Source organism: Hippoglossus stenolepis, chromosome 18 (assembly GCF_022539355.2).
Source record: "Hippoglossus stenolepis isolate QCI-W04-F060 chromosome 18, HSTE1.2, whole genome shotgun sequence".
Taxonomy (NCBI): Eukaryota; Metazoa; Chordata; class Actinopteri; order Pleuronectiformes; family Pleuronectidae; genus Hippoglossus; species Hippoglossus stenolepis.
The window spans coordinates 2813421-2830721 of NC_061500.1; the positions used below are offsets into that span (position 1 = coordinate 2813421).

At 43.0% G+C, this 17301-nt stretch overlaps 1 protein-coding gene across 1 annotated transcript in view; it reads left to right on the forward strand.

The window, feature by feature from the left end:
* Nucleotides 1-17165, forward strand: part of si:ch211-196i2.1 (collagen alpha-1(I) chain) — a 72236-nt gene extending 55071 nt beyond the window's left edge. Inside the window, exons 30-68 of the mRNA XM_035184531.2 lie at nt 23-76; nt 656-700; nt 1393-1446; nt 1832-1885; nt 1997-2050; nt 2257-2310; nt 2431-2484; nt 4297-4341; nt 4453-4497; nt 4988-5095; nt 5230-5283; nt 5377-5430; nt 5576-5629; nt 5866-5973; nt 6925-6978; nt 7103-7210; nt 7296-7349; nt 7530-7583; nt 7764-7817; nt 7910-7963; nt 8332-8439; nt 8579-8632; nt 8720-8773; nt 8944-8997; nt 9109-9162; nt 9477-9530; nt 9623-9676; nt 9902-9955; nt 10732-10785; nt 11316-11369; nt 11467-11520; nt 12133-12150; nt 12373-12426; nt 12853-12915; nt 13034-13199; nt 13423-13532; nt 14406-14486; nt 14860-15042; nt 15217-17165. Of these exons, the coding sequence (XP_035040422.2) occupies nt 23-76; nt 656-700; nt 1393-1446; nt 1832-1885; nt 1997-2050; nt 2257-2310; nt 2431-2484; nt 4297-4341; nt 4453-4497; nt 4988-5095; nt 5230-5283; nt 5377-5430; nt 5576-5629; nt 5866-5973; nt 6925-6978; nt 7103-7210; nt 7296-7349; nt 7530-7583; nt 7764-7817; nt 7910-7963; nt 8332-8439; nt 8579-8632; nt 8720-8773; nt 8944-8997; nt 9109-9162; nt 9477-9530; nt 9623-9676; nt 9902-9955; nt 10732-10785; nt 11316-11369; nt 11467-11520; nt 12133-12150; nt 12373-12426; nt 12853-12915; nt 13034-13199; nt 13423-13532; nt 14406-14486; nt 14860-15042; nt 15217-15366 (2688 nt within the window). The 3' untranslated portion in view covers nt 15367-17165. The remainder of the gene's footprint in view (nt 1-22; nt 77-655; nt 701-1392; nt 1447-1831; nt 1886-1996; nt 2051-2256; nt 2311-2430; nt 2485-4296; nt 4342-4452; nt 4498-4987; nt 5096-5229; nt 5284-5376; nt 5431-5575; nt 5630-5865; nt 5974-6924; nt 6979-7102; nt 7211-7295; nt 7350-7529; nt 7584-7763; nt 7818-7909; nt 7964-8331; nt 8440-8578; nt 8633-8719; nt 8774-8943; nt 8998-9108; nt 9163-9476; nt 9531-9622; nt 9677-9901; nt 9956-10731; nt 10786-11315; nt 11370-11466; nt 11521-12132; nt 12151-12372; nt 12427-12852; nt 12916-13033; nt 13200-13422; nt 13533-14405; nt 14487-14859; nt 15043-15216) is intronic.
* Nucleotides 17166-17301: the final 136 nt, after the last annotated feature.

The following is a 17301-nucleotide window of genomic DNA, read 5'->3' on the forward strand; positions in this document are numbered from 1 at the left end:
TTTTTGGTTGATTCTTCCTCAGGGTTTGTCGGGGCCACCGGGACCAGAGGGAGCAGAAGGAAAGCCTGGTACACAGGTTCCCATTCTCTATCATATTTCAATCCCATCATCTGTAAATGCTGTGTGTGTGTGTGTCACATGTTTATTTACTGTCTGTCACATACTGGACCAGTGATTATTACTCTGTTAAATATATTTGATACACTTATGGTTTTATTCCCAGTTTTGTCTTTTAAAAAATATATGCATTTCATACGGAAAGGATGTGACGTGCTGAAAAACTGCTGAGATTGAAATGTGAAACTGACTCCTGAGTTGAACTGTTGTGTGGTAGTTGTATGTTTAGACAGCAGGGGGCAGTGTTTGCACACCTCTACAGAGTTCACGCTGCAGCTCTCACATATTTATTCATCAATATTTTTTTTATCCAAACAAAGAAAGACACTTAACGCGATTGTGAGATTTTCCATCTTATGTCTAAAATCTAATTCTGTGAGAAAATGTGTTGTCAAAAATGTTTCAATGTCAATGAGCCTGAACCATCTGTTTATAAACCATTATGCTGAGTTTACACAATCATTTCATAAAGTGATGAACGACACAATGTTGCGTGGAGGAAATTGCATTGTGGGTATTTTGGTCCTCTCTGTTTCAGGGCCCCTCGGGTGCCGCGGGACCGGCCGGCAGTAACGGACTCACGGTGAGACTGTTGGCCGCAGAATGACCTCACTGTTCATTTCATGACATCATTAGGCTGTTTGAAAGTACATATACGTGTTTGTATGTACCTCACACGTGTTGACATACAATATATGTTGGCCATAAGGATGTGGACACCTTGACATTGCATTGTTTTTCATTATTTAATTCTAAAACCATCGGGGATTAAATGCGTTTGTATTCATTTCATCGAATTCTTCAAAACACCCAGAGCCCCAGACCAAATATTTCATGTTCAATAATTTATGTACAAACTTTGTGAAAACTGGATTTATTACTCGATTACTCCAGATGATGCTGCTGCTGCTGATGATGATGATGATGACCTAAACATTTTTTATTTCCAGTTACCACATTATTATCAAGTTAACAAACGCTGCCTCCTAATTACCAACACATTTCCCATAATGACAGGAAGTAGATTCACCAGTTCCATCAAATAAAAAGGGGATTAAATGGTAGATTAATAAACTATTAGTAAAATACTGGATCAGCTCATTTTGAACCAGAGATTTCTGTTATTTTCAAGCAATAAATGACAGTGACGACATACTGTTCCACATTTGCACTTAGTTTTGTTCTGCTGTGCAGTTTTCATTAAGTTTTCTCTCCTTCCTCTCTCTACCCTTCTTGTGATGTTTCTCTTTTGTTTTATTACTCTACATTTTCCAGGGTTTTCAAGGAGTGATTGGGGAGACGGGAGCAGATGGAGCACCAGGTTCTCTGGTACGTCCTCGTTCTGTGGCTGCGTCAGTTACAAGACAAAGGACTTGAAGACATTAGCCGCCGTGTGAAGATGTGTTTTTGGGATCTGAAGCAGTCGGGCAGGAGGTTTTAGAGACGAACAGATCCATCGAAGCGTTTTTCTGTGTCTTCAGAGAGAGAGCAGCGGGTGAACTGTGAATCCATCTCCTGTGAAAGTTTATACAGTTCTGAGAAACTCTAGCCGAAACATGTCGGTGATAACAATCTCCTCTTGTCAGACAGCGAACAAGCTTCTCTGTCTTGACTTGAACATCATGTCTGTGCGGTCCTGCAAATCTGATTGGCTGAAGAGATCAAACATTCATTGGTATTTTGGCCCTTTGGTGAAAGTGTTCTCATCCAACAGGGGCCTCCAGGGAAGATGGGACCTCCAGGTATACCAGGACCCCCAGGAGAGAGGGTGAGTCCGCAGACACACTGATACCTGGAGTATGTGCGTATTGTGTCAATGACGTGTTTTAAAGATGTGTGTTTTGTTTGTGTGTGTGTGTGTGTGTGTGTGTTTTCTCAGGGTTTCACAGGGAAGCCCGGCATGGAGGGACCCCAGGGCCCAGTAGGCATGTATGTAAGTGATGTGTGTCATGTATGTCAGCAGAGGTCATACAAGGAGACACTTTTATTAATTTTATTCATACATTTATTTTTAAGATTAAACACAAAGTGCTTTCCAAAGAAGCCTGAGTAATGATTATAATAGAGTTTGTTGTTTATTGCTGGATTAGCTGGTTTTGTGACATGAGTTGATAAGTTTATTGTTCCCTCTCCCATCAGGGCCTCCAGGGGAACGTGGGCATGCGAGGGCCTCCAGGTTTCATGGGAGAAAGGGTACGATCATCTCTGTGTCACTTTGACGAGAGCCTGATAGTTGCCATAGCTTCTCCAAGATTACCAACCCTGTCCTTAAGCACGATTCAATAAAATCTCACTTCTCTTCTTCTCCACCAGGGTGAGGCGGGTTTACGAGGTTTACCAGGACCAGTCGGGAAACCAGGACCTGCAGTAAGTGTCTGGTTTATTTTTTATTCTTTTTTATTATCGCCTATCTCCTGCGATGATGGGGTCACACCAAGGAGAGAGTTTGGGCGAATAAACCCATTTGAAGTGTGCAGCTGGTGTGCAGGGACCTCCGCTTTATGGAGGTGAACAGGTCACAGTGATTGATTTTGTCGGGGGGGGGGGGCACCGGTGGCAAATCAAGTCTGCGGGGTGAGATGGTTCGTTCGCCGGATAGACTACAAATAAGCGAGTTTCTTCTCGAGCGTGAGAGCGCGGCAGGAGAAATGCTCGGCGCTGAAGCATCTCTCTGCACGTGCAGCGTCCCACTTCCTCAGCAGTGGAGCAGAAAACTAAAAGAGGATGAATGGTGGTGGAGTCTGACAGTGTTCTTACTTACTGGGATGGACTGTCGGGATCACGGTCGTTTAGTATCTCTCAGGGTCGTATTCCTTCTCTGAGAGTTATGACCCAAAGCAACACCAGAGTTTATAACACAAGAGAAAATACTGTACAAAACACAAAGGAAACAATCAAGATAAAACACCATGAGGTGATGTAACCTGGATGTAAAAAAAAAACCTTTTAACCAAATCAGGATTAAGGCTCATTTATTCTGCGATTATGTACGAGAACATACGTCCATTTCCAGCAATGTACGTCCACTAGAGGGCGTCACGGAGTCGTGTGTTTCTGACAACAACAAACATGGCGACGTTGAAGGAGGCCGTCTTGTTGCCCGTCCACCTCAAGATGTGAGAGGCCTTTTCGCTCAGTAAACTTAAAAAACGGTTTATCTGAGTTCATTTCATTGGTTGATTGAAGGTTTGCATCAATAAGAAGCTGTTCCTAATAATGTTCTTTGCAAGCGTGTGGTGTTTCCACAGGAACTTCAAAAACCCTGTCTCGTAATTAGAGGAATCTGAAATGACAGTTTTCCTCTGATTCAAAGTTGAGAGTCTGGAAGGTCAAAGTCTCGTCTTCAAACTCGTCAAACCTTCTGCAGCCGATAAATCAGCTGCCCTGTCGTTTGGTTGGTTAGATCTGGAAATAAGAAAATCCCTCTTGCGTGGAAAGAGAGAGAGTTTCAGTTACGGCAGTGGGACTGTTTCCTGAAGCTCACTTCTCCTCCGTGTAGTGTCATTGGACACGTTCGCCCTTTGCTGTAGTGAAATCCATCAATCTGTCACAGAGTCGGTCGCTCAGGAGCACGGAGGTGGACTCATCGGCTAAATACACTGCTCCTGTGTTCACTGGCTGAGTCCTGTCAACACACGGAAAACACAGAGTCCGAGGGAGGCTCCACATCTTGCTTCAACACTTTGTTCATCACGTCCATAATTTATTCTAAGAGGGAATTAAAGAAAATGTAAAAGATGTGGTCGACAGAGTGAAACCTGAGATTCTAACCCTACAGTCCTCACACAGATACACAAAGTGTTCAGGGTTTAGAGTTAATTAAAAACTTCCTGTATATGACTCCGTGGGTTGTGAGTTCCTCCCATATCATATATTAGATACATCTCCGTATGTCTTGTGAACACAATATCTCAAAAGCAGCTTAAGGAAACTTCTTTAAATTCGGTATAAACATTCAGCTTCACTCGAGGATTAGAATTTGGAGGCGTGTGTTCTTTCCTGATGCAAATTAAAGCTTTTTTCACAGGTTGAGTTCAGACTGCAGTTGAGAAAATAGAGACAATAAATACAAATTTTTAACCATAAACCCCAAACTCCTCTATCTCCTCCAGCAGTCCTCTATTAGAGTCGTAGGTTGGTTTGCATGTTCTGACTCGTCTTGTCTTTTCTTTTCTTCAGGGTGTGTCAGGACCTCCTGGAGAGAAGGGAGTCCGGGGGCCTCAGGTGAGTTTATACCTTACATCAGAAAAACGAAACATTTATCTGCATGTGTTGTTTATGGATTCAAACTGTGATGCTCTCAGGTTTTTCATCCTCTCGTGTTGTTTGTCACAGGGTCGACCTGGAGATGAAGGACTCAGAGGATTTCAAGGCCCAGAAGTGAGTTTCAGTTGAGCTGCGTTATTCTGCTGCTACGAGTGAGGCTGCACATTTTGACCTGATGTTTCTCGGAGATAACCAACGCTGGTTAATGAAGCATTAACCGTTAGACCAACAAGAATAACATCTTCTAATTGGAATGGACGAGTGTGTGAAAGAATATACATAAAACATTTTTATAACGAGGGTTAGTTAATTTATACATTTGCAAATAGCCACGTAAACGATAGAGCATAAAGATTCACACATCATCACGCATCTGCTATTAGTGCAATAAAAACCAATAGGCAGACACAGTGATTATCACAGACTGTAGCAGCCTCCATGTTCCAATTTGTCCTGCAACACTTTAATAATGAGCTATATTATTTTTACATTTAATAATAACAATAATAAGGTTGTGTACTTGTAGTGTTTTGCACTGTTCCTGTCGTTGAGGAGCAGCACACGTTGCTCTGCTCGGTTCTAACAGCTGTTCTCTGATCTCCAGGGGCCTCCAGGTGTTCCAGGTGCTGATGGGGCAAATGGAAAACCTGGACCCAGGGGAAGCATGGGGCCCCTAGGTCCTCAGGGGCCACAGGGACCAGCAGGAATCCCAGTGAGTGGGTACTAACCATCGACGGCTGTTTTAACTGATGCCACTTGTAGTCTGGAGAGATAAACATGCTGATTGTAAATTATTAGAAAATAACACATTTAAATTTGTTGTCATGTTTGTTTGCGTCTCTTCAGGGGCCACAGGGGCCGGATGGGTTGTTAGGAGCAGCAGGGAAAAGAGGAAACAAGGTAAACTACACAACACAAAGGAATCTGTGATGTGATATGTTTTATTACCCTTTCATTTATGATCAGTTACTGATCTGATGCTTTGATCTCCAGGGTTTACCTGGTTTACCTGGTGATCCCGGACCCACGGGACAAGATGGAGAACAGGTTGGTAGAACTGGTAGTTAGGGTTATATGCAAAAATCGATATTGTTTATGTATTGTCAAACTTCATCTACATTTACTTATGTAATAGAACTACAAAGAACTTTTTGTCGTCAGCTGATTGTTCTTTTGTCTTTCTCCTCATCAGGGTCTCCTTGGACAGAGAGGAATCGAGGGCCCCCCAGGACGGAAAGGAGATCAGGTCAGTGATTGTAGCAGGACTGTTCATTTCCTCACTGATTACAATTGTATTTCTTTCATCCAACATAAAGCCAAACTGACTCAGGCTACATCCAGGAACTCGTAAAGTCCAGAGGAGCAACGATGTGTTTTAAAACTTTAATAGTGTGGATGAAGTCCTTGTTTAATGTTCACTGAAAAGCCTGCAGTCAATAACCGTCTGATTTCCTGTGGTCTCACGTTGACGTGTTCCCGCAGGGCGACTCGGGGCCTTCTGGGAAACCTGGTCCACCGAGTCCGCCAGGAGAGAGAGGACTCGAGGGCCCGAAAGGCCTCCAGGGACCCGCTGGACCCGTCGGTAAAGAGGTCGGTGCATTCATTTGCTCTTTATTCAAACACGATCTTCACTTTATAAATGATTTACAGATGTCGACACACGTGTTGAGTCGATGTCTCATACACGACAGGAAGTGATTTTCCAATTCAGTGAAGAATGTAAGGACGTCATGACATCACCTCCACCGTGTTGACTTTTACGACAAACACTCAAAGAGTTGTTGTGGTGAACAGATGTGTTTGTTTTGTGTTGTTTTTTTAAATTTATTGGTGGAATTAGACTTTCATCTTCCTATAATGTCTAAAAATACTTTATGATTTAGACCCTTAGCCCGGCTTGAAAGGCGATAAATCAACATCACGGTTACATAAAGTGTGAAATTACTTTTTCCTGATGATGCGTTGGTGGCGGTGCTTAACTTCCAGTGAGTCAGACGTTGATTATATATCAAACCAGCAGGGACCTGGTGTGTTTATGATTCATGTGAGCTCCTCAACAGGCCTTCACTCAGCTCGATGGAATTTGCCGCTGCGTAAAGTGTCAGTTTAGCTTAAAGCGTCTGAAAATAAAACACTACGCTGCTGGTGTTTTAAATATTTTCTCATAATCTTTGTTTTGCCCTGAAAACATTTATGAAATCCAATGGATATTATAACATATTTGTATTTTAAACACATTTTTCAAGTCTCTTGTTAAACGGAAAAGGTCTTAATTAAAAAAAAAAAAAGAAGAAATGTGTTGGCGAGTCTTCCAACAAACAGGCTCCAGGGGATGAAAACAGATTAAAAACCAAATCGAAAAAAGGATTGAATAACCCAAACACCAACAGGAAACAATATACAGTGACACAAATGATCAAATGCAGCTTGACAAACAGCAGTGGAAACCTAATGTCCTCTGTGGGGATGATTAAAGGAGGAGTGTTTGAAGTACAGTGAAGTCAAGCAGCTCCTTATCTCCTCGCTCCTCCTCCTCTGCAGGGTGACGTCGGCCTCCCTGGTGAAGCCGGAGGTCCAGGTCCCAAAGGGGAGAAGGTAAACTCCGCTATGTCTCCGATTCAGTTTGTTAAAAAGTGAAGCGACGAGTTATAAAGCTCGTCCCGTTCGCCTCTTGGTGCTGTTTGCAGTTTGTGATCAGACTGTAGTTTACTGTCAACAGGGCGAGGTGGGGCCTCTGGGTTTGTCTGGTCGAGAGGGCCCCTGGGGAACCCTCGGAGCGAACGGAGAGAGGGGCCCGAAGGGGGAGAAGGGCCACATCGGACTGATGGTGAGCGCTTTGACTCCTCCGATCAGTCAGATTGATTTATTCCAGAGGAAACTGTGTCTGATGTCACTTCCTCTCTCCTGACCAGGGGGAGCCGGGGCTTTCGGGGAAAGTGGGACCCGCAGGTCTGGCTGGTTTACGGGTGAGTTTTAACGTATTGATGCTGTCGATGCTGTGATGCTCAGAACGACCTTTAAAATTAACCTCTAATTGTTGTGTATTGATCCATCTGACGGATGTGTTGTTTTTAAATGATTCTTCCTGTTTCCACACGATGTGAGTGTGTTAACTTGTGTCTGTTGTGTGTTTGTTCTCGTTTCAGGGAGTCACGGGCCCTCTTGGACCTACGGGACCAGATGGAGCTCAGGGGCAGAAGGTGATAAAAATAGTTTCCCTTGTAACTCTGCGTCACGGTTTAAATAAATAATAATACTATACACTGAACGTTTTCTCGCCACAGTCTCCAAACATCACCACCCACTGAGCTCTGCTTGAATCTAATCGGTAAAATCAGAAGAAATGTTAAAACATTATTAATTTCCAATCATTTCTCCAGGGGGAGTCTGGGCTCTTAGGAATTACTGGAGCTCCTGGGTCAGGAGGCCCTCAGGTAACCTCTTGATCAAATCTAATATTTTCTACAACACTGTGTAAAAGTGTGTGTTTAGAATCCGTCACTTATTCTCCTTGTCTCGTTCTCAGGGAGTAAACGGAGCTCGTGGAGTCAGAGGAGACGCAGGGAGGCTGGGACCTTCTGTGAGTGTCGCTGAGAATCAGGAAGTGATTCACGTTATCTGGTCACCCTGCGTTTGACTGTTTTACTTGTTGTGCAGATTGTTGGGCAACGTTTAGCTGAGTAGCTGCATTTCCTTTCTGGTATATCACAGTAAACTTCCTAAATTAAGTAGCTGATTATGATTTAATTCAAATGCAAACTAAACCAACTTGACAAGGCCCAACAGTCTCCTTGAATTCAATCAAGCTGAAAATCCGTTCAGTAGTTTTTTGCTTAATCCAGCTGATAAACAAACAAACCAACAAACCAGCCAGTGGTGAAAAAAGAGCTAATACATTTATAATGTGATTGTATTTCAAGATGTATTTGTATGATGTTTCCATGTCAGGGTCCGGGGGGACAAGTCGGACCTCAGGGAGACCAGGGAGGGAAAGGAGAGCCAGGACCACAGGGAGAGAAGGGAGAGCCAGGAGCTCCAGGTCCGACCGGGGAACAGGTCAGATGCTGTGACAGCTTTGACGGTTATGAATACGACCTTGATTCATGCCGACATGTGACTGAATAAATGTACGTATGTGTTTTACTGAGTGCGAATACCCATGAAACTAACTGAATAATATCGATCACCTGACCAGGGTGAAGATGGTCTGCCTGGAATCCAAGGTCCTCCTGCTCTCCCAGGGTTGGAGGTGAAAACTTAACACGTCAATCACCTCTGCTGACGATCTGTTTTCATCCCTCAACAGCTCTGACTTTATTTCTCTATTTCTTCTCAGGGGCCTCCTGGAGAGATGGGGCCTCAGGGTCCCCCAGGTCCCACAGGGGCTCCTGTAAGTATGAGCACAGAAACACCGGACATGATGAAATCACAGTTATTCCTTCAGCAGCTGCCCCGTCGTTAACCCAGATATTTGATGGTTAAATATTGAGAATTAACTAAAGATTAAAAACATTCTGATGTCTTGCAAAAGGGGAAAACATTGATATTGTTGCTTCGCAGGGAGGGACAGGAAGACAAGGACCCGAGGGGACCAGAGGCTTGGACGGGGAGAAGGTATTAATACACAGATCCATGCATCGGTTGTGTCTCACAACACAAAGTCCCAGATGTGCGGCTACTAAAAAACAGCTTCTGCATTGTGATGTTGTTTTCTCACATCTACAGGGAGACGACGGCCTGAATGGATCCACAGGAAAGACTGGTCATGTTGGCAGGAGGGTGAGAACTTATTTTTGCAGCAGAAATGAAGTTTGAAATAATAATTTGATGAATTAAGGTCCATGTTTGCTCATCGTCTCTGTTTGGAATCAAATTCTATAAGTTTGCGGAGGAGAGCCTTTGTTCGTAATGAAAACAGGAATTTTCATATAGATACAGTGGCGTATGTGCAGGGGATGATAAAGCTATCGTGGCAGCCACTGCACAAACAGACTCATGCATAAAAGATGTGGTCGTTTCAGTGTGTGTTTGTGTGTGTGTGTGTGTGTGTTTGTCCTCTTGCTCATTTAAAAACATGACAAACTCGTTCTCAGGGGAGACGGGGGAAGGCTGGAGCCAGGGGGACCCGCGGAGACCGAGGACCAAAGGTGGGACATGTGGAAACGAGAGCTCAAGCTTTGTGAACACGTAGTTTAATCATGATGCATGAGCCAACTGCAGATTGTGTTTTGTCACTCAGGGCGGAAAGGGAGACCGAGGACTGGGAGGTATCCCCGGGTGGCCGGGTCTCATAGTAAGTCAATTTATTCATTCACTTAACGTCCATTCATCTGTTTTTATGTCATCGCCGAACAAAACCACACGCACTCGTCCTCGGAGAGTTCCTGTTCAGCAGGTCTGTCGTCCTCAGTGGTTTGGAGACAGGAGAACGTCAAAATAATGAGTTTCACTATCAAAGTGCATTTTTATCAGTGAACCGATGTCCGCTTTATACGTGTCTTCCATTTTCTATCATTAGGGAATCCCTGGGTTACGAGGAGAGCTGGGGGTTCACGGTGAAAAGGGACGAGAGGTAAAGACGAAGATTCAGTTTCCATCCAGCACCAAACACAATCACATCTCACAGGATTAAATTAACTTAAATTAGTTAGAAATATGTCTTGATGTTGCTGAAATAACATAACTGGCTTCAAATATACACGTAATGGTTCTTTCCTCTGTTAAGATGAACAGAGCTGATAGAAAATGCATGTATTTAATATAAAGGTATGATAAATCCAACCTTTCCAATAAACACTGAGTATTATACATTATATAACAAGCATCAGGGAATTCAAAGTAAAATTAATGAGAACCAAGAAAACTGTGTTCATACAGTAAATACATTGATATTCATACATGTACATGTTTTCCCCTAACACCAAGAAAAAGAGTGCAATGCAATGTAGGTCTCTCTCTCTCTCTCTCTTTTCATATTTCACTCTTTAGTCTGTGTCACGCCCGATATTCAAGCACATGCACGTGCACGTGCACCCCTGAATGAATTAACTCATTAATTTTGCGAAGAAAGTTAAATTCCTGGATCTGCAGCAAAATTGTAATGATTCAAAAATGTTATGGGTGATGAGAGCTCATCACAGAACTGTTACAATTAAACTAATCAGAGAAATACACAAGGTTGTATCATAACCAGATAAATAACATCGGCAAAACCTGAAGTTTCCTGTTCCTGTGATCGTCGGCTTCTTCGTCTAAAAAACCTTTTACCCTCTGGGTTCAGTTCGGTTTCATCACATCAGCATTTTTTTTTTTACAGTGGAGGTTAAACTGGAGTGTTTGTGTCCTCAGGGCGAGAAGGGAGACATGGGACTGCCTGGACCAGCTGGAGGTGACGGCACCAAGGTAGGAGCTGTCAGGGTTTAATGTGTTATAAAGAGATAAAGTGAGGGCTCGAGTTTTACGACCCGAGTACACGGTGAGTCCAAATCCACTCGCGCTAGTTTAACAGCGGAAAAAAAAGGTCGCCGCAGCTGGTGCGGGGTTCGGGTCTGTTGTGGTTATTATCTTGATTTATCACTGGTGTGTGTTGGGAATAAAATGCAATTTAACTTGTTGGTACGAGGGCAGATTTACTGGTCCTGTGTTCGTCATAGACTGTGGACCACCTCCTCCTGTTGTACAGAAATGAATCCTGGATATGAACGCTGACATCTGACGTCTTATATACGACATTTTTGTGAATTAAACTTTCCCACAAACAAAGTAAAACACACACCTCCATCGTGAAGAGGTGGGATTCCTCTAAGAATTATCAGTTCATGATGAGTTTGTGCAGTGAAGAGATTGATCAGGTGATTCAGTTTCAGGACGAGGATATGAAAACACGTTGCATGAAACTCATTGTGTCGTTGTTGCTGTGCATCTTTTTACAGGGAATTCGAGGTGCCGTCGGGTTGCCAGGTCCTGGAGGCCTTAAGGGAGAGCAGGTACATAAGATAAAGATTTAAGTCTGTTATTTTTTTTACACATATTTAAGTGTGTAAATATGTTTTTACATATGATCTCCACCTCTGTGTCTTTAAGGGGAGTATCGGTCGTTCAGGGCTGAGGGGGGTGCCAGGGATGCCAGGGCTGCCTGTAAGTTTTGAATTCACTTTATAAAACCGTAACATCTTTAACAACCTGTGAAGTATATTTTGTTTATTTAACACATTTACTGTTCGAGTATTAGAGCCACTTAAAGGGAAAAAAATAATAGCATGAATACTATGAATTTTCCTGTTTTCTTCATTCAACATTATCTTCTAAATGGCTCTAAACACTCCATAATAAATATCCTCCCGTTTATATTTTGTCTTTCAATTCAGATATTTCTTTTACGGAAAGAACTTTATAAATATGAATTTCCCCTTGAACAAACAAAGTTAATCCCTTTTCTCCGTATCTCTGTTTGTCAGTGTTTTGAATTCAAGCAGCTCCTCCATCACTCAGATTTTATTTAGCTCAGAGGAAAATGTGATGGAAGCGTTATTGTTTTTGTCATTCCTGCTATCTGTCGGCCAATCAGCTGCCAGCGTGTTGACTCTTCCACACATGATGATAACATCGACAGACGTGTGAATCCGTGGCTGATCAGTTTGTAATGCAGCAGATACAAATCCCCGGGACGCTCTTTGTTGATAAATGCACTTCACAGTGGAGAATCACACTAATGTCGTTTTCTCCTCCTGTTTCTCTCGTCTCTTTCAGGGTTTGTTTGGATTCAAGGTAGGAAATCGTCGAGTCGAGCACTTGACCTCTTCCATCGCTCTGCTGCGTGTTGATAACACGTTTAATCACAAAGCTGTCACACTCCGGAGTCTGTGTTAGGATGTAATTGGATTTTGCAGGGAATCTTCATTTCTGTAGCCGCGTAGTTAGTTTGTATTTTGAAAGTGGCGGCGTTGTCGAGCGGAATTGTGCTGAGTCGTGTGTTGTGCTCGTCCGCAGGGTTTGAAAGGATACCAGGGTCCTTCTGGTCAGCCCGGCAGGAAGGGCCTCCCGGTAAGTTTAAACACTGGAAACTGTCCATCCTGAATGTTCACATGATTCCAAGATATCTACAATGACAACGTCTGGAAGATGGAGTTTAGCTTTAACAGTTTTCAGACATGAACACCAGCTAATGTCCAGAATACTGCGTCAGGACTTTCTCCAGAGTTTGTGTTTCACATGTGGAGAAGCAGCAGGAGACTCACATCCACACCAGCGTATTTCCATATCGCTAAAAACCTCTTGAACCCCGTAGCAATAATTTGATTTGCTTGAGAATGAATAGCTTGATTTGAGGAAACTGTCAAAATATGAATGATTTTTACACCTGTTGCTTTTTCACTGACTTGCTTTGAAGACATTAAGTCAGTTAACAGCATCTTTCCTTTTCCTGTAACTTATTTATAACTCCATTTGTGCGTCCACCTTGTGTCTCAGGGTCCACCCGGTGTTCCTGGTCCTCCGGGTCAGTCTCTGAACATGACTTTGACTCAACTCAAGGCAAGTTATCTTCATCTCTAGTCTTCAAATCCATGTGATTAGTTTAATTTGGGTTTACAATCACGAAAGCAGAACCTTTTTGTAACTCCCACTAATTGTTTTCTCTCTCCGTGACCAGGACCTGATGTACGTGTCCGATAAGCCGAACCTGCCCCTGATCCAGACCCTGCTCGACTCTCTGCAGCAGGACCTGCGGCTGCTGGTGGATCCTCCCGACGGCAGCAAGGAGCATCCTGCCACCACGTGTCTGGAGCTGTGGCTCTGTCACCCTGAGCTCAGCAGCGGTCAGTCACATGAGATCATCTCTAATACACACTGAGATACTGTAGTTGAAGTTCTGAATGCTGTTGTCTCCATTCAGTACCATATATCGCTCAGTTTGAAGAGTAACATCAACATAAAACCTCAAAACAACCCTGTTAAATATTGAATTCAATTGAATTCAACTTCAGCACCTTTCACGATTCATTCATAATTCATGCAGATCTCACCAACCTTTCTCTGCAGGAATGTATTACATCGACCCGAACCAGGGCAGCCCGGCCGACGCTCTGCTGGCTCACTGCAGCTTCTCCCCCTCAGCACAACAGACCTGCCTCCATCCCAGAGACTCTCAGGTAGGAAGACATCAGCCGGGAGGAGGGAGACGTCCCTTCTGGATCGATGAAGGACTCATTAGCTTCATGCAGACGACCTGAACCTCTGATGAATTATCCATCAGCTCCCACGGTCACAGTTTGTTAGCTGAGACATCTGCAGTGATCACTGGAAGCTGATAGAAAAACCTTCCTGATTTCTAACATGCTATCTTATTTAAAAGAAATATCATTAACGGATAATATTTTAGAGTTTATTTAATATAAATAACTAAACAAAACTAACAAATACAACCAAAAATAAAGAACTTGAATTAAAGAAATAAGCATATATTCTTTTACGTAAATGTTAAAAAACTTAATCATAAATCCACATCTTTACTGCATTGTTAATTCTGTAAAATAAACGTTTATCAGCACATCAAACACAAACGCTGATTACGATATGTCTGTGAAAAGTTCATCAGCTTCAGTAACAGTCATGAAAACATGTTATTAACCACACGTACACACACACACACACACACACACACACACACACACACACACACACACAGCTGTGGGAAGGAGGGGAGCAACACGAAGAGAGCATCAGGATTATAAGGATACACATGTTGTTATTCTCGTTGTGTAACTGTATGAAAACACAACACACATTCAGCTCTCACCCTTTCCTCTTCAGTCAATAAAACACACACTCATCAAAAGAATAATATGAATTGGTCACGGGTGGAGCGTGAAGCGGATTCCTGACACTAAGGTTTCCAATTTACCTCAGGTTCATTCTCCGGCTGCATGCTAATCTAATCCGCCGACCTTCACAACCTCTCTCACACGAAAGCAGGACTCGCATTCAGATTTTGAGAATGTGTGTTTTCTCTCGTCCGCCTGCAGCTGCCGGTGAAAGCCTGGATGAGGGAGTTCTCTGAGGACGGGTCTTTTGAGTGGCTCAGCCGGCTGGAGCAGGGTTTTCAGGTGGGTGCACTTCTCTCTGGATCAGGAAACTGCCAAGTTAAACATTTACTGTGAAGTCTCCTGCAGTTTCAAACCACTCGGGGATTTATGTATTTATTAAAACTGCGTCCAGTGATGATATTCATGTCAATTAAAAAAAAAGAAAATCAAACACTTAATGATTTCATCTACATATCTGAAAAGGAGTGAGAAGAAGTACAAACTTAATACTGTTTTTCTGGCCAATGTATAAACACTACATAGTTTTTCTTAATTGGACATGGCAGGAAACAGGTTTTCCATCCACTTAACGTTATTATTGTTGTAATTATTAATCTGTAATTAAGGCCTCGCCTCCACTGATGATTTGTTGCATCGTTCTTCTTCCCTTCAGTTCTACTACCCGGGGGCCAACGTGGTCCAGTTGCGGTTCCTGAGGTTACACAGTAGCACGGCCATCCAGAAGCTGACCTACTCCTGTCATCCAGGACATAGACTGGGCCAGACGGACAGAGACATCAAGTTCCTCACCGACAACCGGAGGCAGAGTTACCTCGGAGAACTTAAAGACTGTGTGGTACGTAAAACAGCAGCTCTACGCTAACGAGGGATATTCACCATCTAGTCCTGTATTCTAAAATGTCAGATAGCGAAGGCAGCAAAGCAATTCATTATAAACAAACATTAGATGCAGCCTCTAATTGATCCGTATCAATAAAATGTCAAACACATTGTATTTCCTGTGCATCAGCCGGGAGAGGAGACGGTGTCCGGCCCTCGTGAGTCTGTGTTCGAGTTCGAGGACCTCCAGCTGCTTCCTCTCAGAGACTTGGCCCTCATGGCGGGAGGAAACCTCACGTCCCCGTTCGGCTTCACGGTCGGACCCGTGTGCTTCAGCTAGAGGTGCTGGACCACTGTGCCGCCCCCCCAGAGGACCCACAGGTCCGGGACTCGAACCTCTGTTCTGAACGTGGACTCCAGGAGGACACCTGGAACGTATCCTCCGACGTTCGGCCCTTTTCCTCTTGTATTTTTGAGGATTTGATCTCTCAAGTTGAGTGACTCCATATTAATGAATTTGAGAGGGCACGAGCGCTCCCCCGACCTTTTTTTTCTAACGGAGAAGTCAATTTTGTTTACAGAGACATTTATCTTGCATTGAATAATTTAAAATATGTATGTTTTTTTCTTTAAACCTTTCTATATGTATTCAGGGCTTCTGTTATCGCCGGCCCATCGTGTATATAAACGTCCCAACTCACCTCTAAACAATGTGTTCTGGATGGGGACACAGCTACTGTCGTCCCATTGGCCACACGTGACCGAGCCAGTCAGGTTTTATTTGAAAAAACTAAATGTATTTAATTCCCAAAAAAACGATAAAAGGGGCTTTAGTCGTATTATCTCAAACATACTTGATACATACGTATTAAAAATACATGTTTTCATACAGTTTTCATATAATTTCATGTATTTTCACATCTCAGGTATAACACTTTAATGATATATATATATATATATATATATACATAGGCACTGAAGCTGTTGTATGTTGGTCGGTCTTGTAGCTCAGTTTTATAACAAGACAAATGGAAAGAATAGAAACGTTAAAGGATATAAAATACACCAGAGGACAAACTGCTCCTGCGGCGTCGTCCAAGTGTCCGTGAGCCCCGACATTCAAATTTGACCTGAAACTGCTTCATTCACACCGTGTTTTTTAGCTTAAATGTCCGAGTTCTTGCCGTTTGGCGAAACTCGCAGCTCTCGCTACGTGAGCGCGGCTCCGGGCCGAGGACAACTGCCGACATTTAAGATAAAAACATGGTGTAAATGATGCCAGGAGCAGTATGTTGTTTTTTTTACGTTTCAAGTTACTTCAGTTGTTTTGGATTTGGCTGCAACGCTGTTTGTCCCCGAAACTCCCAAAGTGTTTTGTGGACTCAAACACTGATCTGAATACGAGCAGAATATGTCTCCTTCAAGCAGTTTACACATCCCTCCGGTTCCTCACAGAACAATACTGTATTTTTTTTTCACTGTACTGTAAAGATCATGCATCAGTTTGACAGTTAATGCAAAAAAGTAGCAGACCTGCATGGATTCTTTTAACTCCAGTGGAAGAAGAAGTGCCTGTGACCACACAATGAGCACTGAGTAATTGCCGTTGGCCCGAACTCCTGCTTCGTCTAATCTGAGAAGTGCTTGGGTCCGGAGAAAGGACGAGAGTCTCGTAGCTCCTCGGCTGAATCAGGGTTGTGTGTCGTGTGCAGTCTGCTGGGAACAGAGGATTCAGATGAGCAAGATCTCAGGGAGCGGAGTTTACCTGCCTCGTTCGATTAGCAGCTCTGAAGCTGGGGAAACAACCAAACGAAATTTCTTTGCTTAGGATAATTTGCTTTCACAAAACTGATGTGATCAAACAGAGAGGAAATGTACTTAATCTTAATTTCAACCAGATGGATTACATTAAAGTTTAAAGGGTTTTATCCACCGGTTTGCAAATTCTGGTCTGGTTTGTTTAAATGTTTGTGTATTTACATTTGATGATCATCATTCCACATGATTGCCTTGGCTGGCTGAGACTGATCATTGTTACTTTACCTGTTTTTTGTTTTTTTTTACAAATTGTCATTTTACAAAGATATGAAATGACAGGCTGGACATCTGTGTTGTGCTTATTCCTTCATCAGCTCGTTCAAAGACGTGTTTCAGCTGAATTAAAAAAAAAAGACATAATCAAAATGTTCACGCTGTGCGATCTGTGTTTGATCTCAATGGACAACGTCAAATTTCCAGATGATATCACACGATTTGTCTGGAACGATATTTTGTA